The sequence below is a fragment of the Coenobita brevimanus genome, chromosome 71 (genome assembly GCF_032717465.1).
Source record: "Coenobita brevimanus isolate Jiangsu-jjx chromosome 71, ASM3271746v2, whole genome shotgun sequence".
Lineage (NCBI taxonomy): Eukaryota > Metazoa > Arthropoda > Malacostraca > Decapoda > Coenobitidae > Coenobita > Coenobita brevimanus.
In genome coordinates, this window is record NC_137024.1 from 56,836,208 (window position 1) to 56,843,987 (window position 7,780).

The 7,780-nt window shown below is 42.0% G+C and overlaps 1 protein-coding gene across 2 annotated transcripts; it reads right to left on the minus strand.

The window, feature by feature from the left end:
* Nucleotides 1–1,136: 1,136 nt before the first annotated feature.
* On the minus strand, nt 1,137–5,429 carry LOC145406662 (uncharacterized). 2 transcript variants are annotated; one of them, XM_080277750.1, is made up of 2 exons: nt 5,244–5,429; nt 1,137–3,380 (listed from the first exon to the last, which is right to left on the minus strand). In XM_080277750.1, the coding sequence occupies exon 2, from the start codon at nt 3,373–3,375 to the stop codon at nt 1,459–1,461; it is 1,917 nt and encodes a 638-aa protein (XP_080133876.1). In that variant the 5' UTR covers nt 3,376–3,380; nt 5,244–5,429; the 3' UTR covers nt 1,137–1,458. The 2 variants fall into 2 exon arrangements, with proteins under 2 accessions (XP_080133876.1, XP_080133875.1); XM_080277749.1 differs by having other exon boundaries at nt 5,086–5,429.
* Nucleotides 5,430–7,780: the final 2,351 nt, after the last annotated feature.

Genomic DNA, 7,780 nt, shown 5'->3' on the forward strand with positions numbered 1-7,780 from the left:
GCATCTCACACTCTTAAAACCTAATTAGTTGAAAGCCAGAATAATTTTCCATCGATCAGTTATCCGTCATGCATCTTCTTACCATGCTCAGTATGCTGAGACGTCTTTCTCATATATATATATATATATATATATATATATATATATATATATATATATATATATATATATATATATATATATATATATATATATATATAGTTCGATTATACAATAAGAAACTGAAAATGTCTGTTAAATAACTGAGTTTTCTTCATATATTCAGTGACTCCCTGTTCTCCTTATCTATCATTTCTTTTAGTTCCAACCATGATTCAGTGAAAATAATTAGGCCATGCCATCAGCAGTTGTATATAGTGTAAGAATTTGCAGTGGTTGGAATTTTTGTCACCTTGGACAGGTTTTACCGAAATCACACACTGTACGAGAAATGACCCTTTCCTAGGTTGTGTTTTGTTTCTTTATAGGGTCTCATATTCATTGCTAATTTTCGTTATTTTTTTCCCGTGTTGTGATGAAGAGACTTGGGAGACTGAAGTACCTGGAGGTGTTTTCGTGCAGACCCCCTTAACAGAATGTGGCGCCAGGCAGTGGATGAAGTGATAGATGTGATCAGTCTGCCCAACTGCAAGTCCATTGAGGGAAGCCTGTTTTATTGTTATTATTATTATTATTATATTTAAAAATAGATGAGTTCCATGTAGACATTTTTCCTTCCTCCGCCAATGAATTTGTTTTTGGTTTGGTTTGTCTGTATGTATGTCTGTCTGTCTTAGTAATATGAAAAACATTTGGACGGAGTTCCAGCAGATTGGGAATGAGCATGAGAGGAGCAAATATTTATTTATATATTGCGAAAAAATCGGGGTCATAAGGGGGAAGATTGCTCTATTAGCAGTGGAATGCATTCTGTGAAGGGCTTTTGTTGTATCAGAATGGAATGCTCAGTTCACCTTAACACACTTGTAAATATACTGGTTGACACGTCGGAAAATGAAAGGGTGGGGGGTAAGCCTGACGGCTGGATACTCCACTCGGCAAAATTGTAAATCCTTGTTAAGTGGTGTGTCGTTGGTAATTGTTTGATTAGCATATACAGTAAAGATAATGAAAGCATGTATTTGTAATCTGCTTTTAATTAGGTTCATGGATATCACATTCATTGTTACGTTTGTGCATGGTTGTTCCTGCAGCGACATAATATTGTAATTTTGGAGCAAGCCACTCATTTTCGTCCTAATATTTTAAGGATTATGGACTCCTTGAAACTGAAGCAGTGTGTTAACCCTTTGACTGCTGTCAGTTTTTGTGAGCTGAATGTAATCGTCTGTCATGAGATGAAACACGAAGTTAATTATGCTTGGATAAAACGTTAATCATTTAGTCTTGAGCATTGTGAAATAGTCTGTGCTTTGCCAAAATAACACGCAAAGTAGGTAATTAGTATCAGCCATTAGCCTAACTAATATCAAGTTTAGCTCCATAACGGATGATAAGAGACGCACATTGGTGAGGAGTGAGTGGCCAGGTTGTGATGTTGCCGAGGGTAACCAGGGCAGGGCAGGCCAGGGTCACCACCTCTACTAGGCTGGGGGAGGCTGCTGGTGGACACTCGAGTATTAGAGTGCGGAGCGCTGGGCGAGGACGGCTTAGGATATCCTCTAGGTCTTGTTGTGTTGGGGTGTCGCTGATAGCCAGGTCCTCAGTCCTGTAGTGAAGGTGCAGGGTAGTCAGCTTGGTGGCGTTGTCCAGCAGGTAGCGTGTGAGGTCATTACCCAATTGCCAGACTGCGGGTGTGGTTAGGGCAGGGCGCCCGTGAAGCATATCAGGTGCTAGAATGGCTTGCTGTAGGCACGGAAATGGTGAGTGGTGGGGTGGAGAGACGAGCTCACCCCTGGCCTCTAGGCTGGAATTGATCACACTAAGCATCTGGAGATTTGGACAACCGCAAGCCATTGCCGATACCAGGTCATGGGTCACGTCCCACACATCACAGACACGCAGCTCAGTTAGTGTACTTAAATACTGGCAGTTTAGGCTGTTGGTCAGGCACGAAATGAGGCTGGCCTGTTGCAGAATCAGAGTCTGTAAGTTAGGCAAGTTGAGGAGAACCTGTGCCAGGCATGTGGGACCCACCAGGTTTAGGAGTATAACCTTGGGACACAACTGGGCCACTGCCATCAGGTAGGACGAGGGCACATACACTAGCTGATAGCCCAATCCTCGCTGATACCAACACAAGTCCACCCTCTCCAATTTTAGCATTTCCCCCATCCCAGCTTGTCTTTCCCGAGCCTCCTCCTCACCATGAACTGTGCCTCTTGTATTTTTTTCGTTTTCGGAAAAAAGTTCTAAAATTGCGTTGGGTAGCTCTTTGTGGTACAGCACCTTAAGGTTCGTCAAAGACCTCAATATGTAACTGATTTGCTTGGTTTCACACTTCCGACCAAAGTTGAAAAGCCAGAGAGTTGCTAAGGAATTACACCGAGTCAGACACTGTAAATCGTCGGCTTCACGAAATAGATCACCGTTATACATTAGCTTTAAACTCTTGAGAGCCTGGCAATACAGAGTTAAATCCCTGACGGCCCAGTGGAAGGAGTAGCGGTCTGGTGGAAGCAAATAAAGGGCCTGCAGAAGCCTTAATTTCTGAAAGGATAATGTAGCAGCTACCATGTCCGTTTCTCCCTGGGGTGTCATGGTCAGTTCTAAGGACAACAACCTCGTGCAGTGCTTCAGGTTTTTATAGATTATCCCGTCCAGTTCTGATGTGTAGTTTTCTATTTCCTGTGTTGAAAATGACGTCAGCTTTTCGCAGAAAGTGTACTCAATAACTTTCTTGAGAATCTTCTTGTGTACCTTTTCCGTTCCTGTCTCACTCAGTGCATGGTCTATTAATGTTTTCCCGTAGTGACTCCATATCGCATGAGGTAATGCATAAAAGTATTTCCTGAGAGAGTGGCAAGCATCCTCAGTTCTAGAGTACCACACTGATATGTCATCTCTGCTCATTTCCACGCCCGCCTCACATTTCTGACTTATTGGGTAGTTTTTGCACTCTAACTTCAGTCGCTTATTACTCGTACTTATACCAGTTTCATCTTGTTCCAGCGGTCGCTTATTGGTTTGCTGACCAGAACCTGCCGTTGGACTTGTGTTTACCTCAATCCTGGCTCTCTTGTGCCACTTTGGTCCCTCCTGATTTTGATCGCCGCTCGAGTAGCTACGTTTTCGTTTACAGTTTCCCATGCGTTCTCTGTCATGGGATCGCTGTGCTTCCTCTTGTAACTCGTGTGTAAGGGTGGCCAGGGTCATTTCTGATGCACAGGTCGTAGCCAGCACCTTGAGGGATGGAAAGCCTTTTTTGCTGGCCATACTACCTGAAAGATAAATAGGGTTGAGTGAAGAGGAATTAACTTAGACTAATGTAGACATAATTTTTTTTTTCTATATAAATGACATCCCCAGATTAAACTAAATATTCTAACAGTATAGTTTCGTGGTAGCTCAGAATTTGCCACATTTTACTGAACCTACAAGTCAATTAAGTGCGTGGAAAAATATGGTTATACAAGAATCCCAGTCACGGTAAACTCGTACAAGTAAGTCACTTGGTAGGCCTAGTGTTTTATTTTCAAACCAATATGTCAAAAAGCATAGCTTGCAGAAATGTTCGAACAGGCGACGAAATAATATTTTTCATTCTTACGAAAAACTTTTGTACCTCCTATTCAAAGACAAAGCCCTGTTATGTTGAAACAGCTGCTGAAATATATATATATATATATATATATATATATATATATATATATATATATATATATATATATATATATATATATATATAAAGTACCACATAAACCTGTATGGTAGTCATGTGCCCAAACACTGGGTAGGCTTCGAGTTGTAAAATCGCATTACTGTTGATTTTCAAGTGTATGTAGGTATTTAGTACGATACATTGTTTCTTGTGGTAGGTGGGGGCACTCACAATCTGCTCACTTGATGTAGTGCTGCTCTCGGATGTCTGCCCTTTCCTCTCCTCCATCCTTCTTTCCTTCCATCCTCTTCTGTTATGCTTTCCTTCATTCTTTCCTTCTCCTTCTGCCTACGGGTGACTTTACACTTCCTCTTCTGTCTTTCTTTCCTTCATTCTTTCCTCTTCCTTCTGCCTATGGGTGACTTTACACTGGGTGACAAGCCAAATGGTTTCCTGTACACCAGGAAACCATTTACTACGCTGGGTGGTAACCATATAACAAAATTTTGGCGCCTGGTGGTTTAGTGGGTAATTATGGCGCTCCAATCGGATTGAGCCGGTGAAGGTTTATATCCAAAGGGTGGCTGGGGTTTATTGCTCACATAATGCCACACAGCGATGGGTGAGGCTGGTCACTCTCATCTTAAATGTCAGGACCAACTTACCTAGCCCCGGGCTACTACGCTTCTCATGGGGCAACGTAGGATTAGATGATGGATGGATGGATGGTTATTGTTTCTATATTTTGCCTTAATTACTGTTTTAAAAAATCATTCCGTTTTGAGGAAGGGATATGGCTATTACTTATGAAACTAACATCACATGACACAGGAGGGAAGGCAGTACAGCTTATCTGATTTGTTCACCAAATATTATACCCGGTACAGAGTCGTGCTTTGGGCCCCATGAAATTGGGTTGCCCTGAGTGCTACTGCCGTTCTCATGATAACAGTTGTCAACTTTATTATAAGTGTTATAGGTAATTCACTCTCATCTTAAATGTCGGGACCAAGTGCCTAGCCCCGGGCTCCTACGTTCCTCATGGGGCAATGTAGGATTGGATGATGGATAGATGGATGGTTATTGGTATATTACCTGTCATGGTGAACATAGGTAAATATCGCACTGGTCAAACACAGCTGGGATGAACTTGACGACATTGCATATTTTAACTTTCATTACTGATGCAAGCAGGTTCAAGAATTTTACATGCTGTGAATGGAAGCACATATCGTCTTGTCGAAGCAGTCACCTTTGACAGTATAGTATTTCATTGCACTAGTTCATGCATAGTTATCGCACTTTTAATCACAAATGCAGCCAACCTGTATTGTAAACACCATGATGGAGCTCGCTTAGGGTGCCATCACTTAGGGTGCCGTTGTTGTTGTTGTTGTTGTTGTTGTGGAGATTTGTCCAACTATCGTAATAGTGTGGACTCGGGGTCAGGGTGTAAAGTCCAGATTTAGGGTGCCATACGTACCATCAACAATACTGAGGAACCTGCAGAGATCTGCTCACTGTCATGAACAAGATGACTACTGACCGTACTAAAACTTAATTCATCCTCACTCTGTATGAACACTGTGCCAGTACAGGGTGTTCCACTGTCTGCCTGCCTTAGACGTTTGTGGCGAGTGTTTCTGCCTTGCTAGCACGGCCAGTCGCCTTCCTCCTCACACATTTTTGGCAAGACTGAGGCTGCCTACCACACCATCACATGACCGTACCATACGAAAGTTGATTTGGTCAGTAACATTATTGTAGCTTTAGCTTTTTTTTTCCCCCAGGATTATATTACTGAAAGTGGGGAAGTATTTTATGTGGGAAATCCGAAATGAAACTTTGGAGCATTTTACTGGGTATTTGTGAGCGTGACCACCTTGGGAGATATTTTCAGCTACCTCTGCGTCACACACCCCGTCTGGGACGGAGCCGTCCCCCAACCCCTCATCCCTACCCCATTCCTCCAGGTTTTCTCTTTTGGTTTGCTTCCATTTAGTGATTATTTGAATGTTTGACCCAAGAAATAACTTCTTCAGGGTTGTCACTTTTAACATTTTCCAGTAAATAGATATTCCATTTAGTGAACAATTTTACGTTGAGCAACAAGAAGTACTCTGTAACTTTCTCAACAATAAATATTATCAAGTCAATCAATCAAAAAATAACCTTCAGGGTTGCTAGTTTAGCGTTTAATTTTTTGCCAAATCTAGATTTGACTTCCATATAGCGAAGATTGTCTAGTGGAAATAAACTCGTGTTGCCATTTTAGAGTTTCTCTCTCTCTCTCTCTCTCTCTCTCTCTCTCTCTCTCTCTCTCTCTCTCTCTCTCTCTCTCTCGCTGTATATATATATATTGCCAGACTCCTTAATCCCGTAAGGGGTGGCCACAAACAAATCGCCTCCATGTCACCCTGTCCTCCGCCATTTCATTGCCCTGCTTCCAGCTCACACACCCCTCTCTCATATACCTCTCCACTCCATCTCATCCTTGGCCTCCCCCGCCCTCTCCCACCCTCCACCTCACTCACATACACTCTCCTCGTCAGTCTCTCGCTCTCCATCCTCTCCACTTGTCCAAACCACCTCAGTGTGTTTCTCCTAACGCTTCCTAACACATCCACATCCACACAACAACGTTCCTTCACTTCCTCATTTATCAGTCTGTCTCTCCATGTGACTCCACATGCTCCTCTCAAATAACTCATTTCCACTGCTCACACTCTTGACTTGTGCCCCTCCAACAAGGTCCAAGCTTCACAACCATACGTTAGAGTTGGTATCACAATACTGTCATGTAGTGGCTTTTTTACTTCCATGCTCACTTCCCTGTTTCTTATCACTGCTTTCAAGGAACCAGCAACCTTTCTTCCCTGTTGTACTCTTTCAAGCACTTCACCCTCTAAACTTCCTTTCTTACTCATCACCCTACCCAAGTACTTAAACGTACTCACAGTTTCCATTTCCTCGTCATCCAGCCTCATTGTACATTCACTGACTTCACTTCTCTCGAAGACCATAACTTTACTCTTCCCTACATTCACTTTTAAATTCCGTTTCTTACACACTCTCCCAAACTCATCCACCAAGCCTTGCAGCTCCCCTTCGTCTTCACTTAACAACATAGTATCATCTGCAAACAACAGAACTGGGAGTTTCCAAACACTTGCCTCTTATAGGGCCGCTCCAACATACACTGCTCAACGTTGTATCTCTTTATATATATATATATATATATATATATATATATATATATATATATATATATATATAGATAGATAGATAGATAGATATAGATAAATAGATAGATAGATAGATATAGAAATAAAATAATCAATATCATATGAGCCGCTTCGTTTGTTCTTCAATCATGCCCAAACCAAGGGCCAGAGATCCCCAGACCCATATACATTCTGAATCAGGGTGACCCAAGGATGGTATCAGGGGGGTCAAAAAACAGATCTGGGTCATTTGAGGTCACTGGTAGAGTGTTCGTCTTTTTGGCCCGGACGACGCCGAGTACCCCTGCAGCCCAGTTTTTGGTGTGGAAACTCACATAACCTCCAGTTCGGACATAGGCTGTGAGGTTGACCTCCAAGGCCATTGAAGGTCACTGGTCGGAGGTCATTTGAGGTCACCGGTAATACACGCTCGAACGACTGGACCCAGCAGCCCAGTTTTTGGCATAAACTCACATGACCTCCAGTTCGGACATTACCTGTATTTTACCATGCTTATATCACTCGGCGTTTATCGATCGTTCACTTAAAGTTACTAGACAGTTATATAAATGCTAATGTCTTGTATGAATCCTAACGTTAAAATATATGTATATATTTTTTTCCGTTAATACCAAACATTTGATGCCACATTTTACATTTATAATAAAAACAATAAGCCTCCATCACTTTTATAACTCATTCAAAAACTAGTATACTTGCTAAATAAATTGAAATGTAAATAAACGATGGGGAATCGTCCAGACGGCGAATTGCTTTGTTTTTGTTGTGACGATCT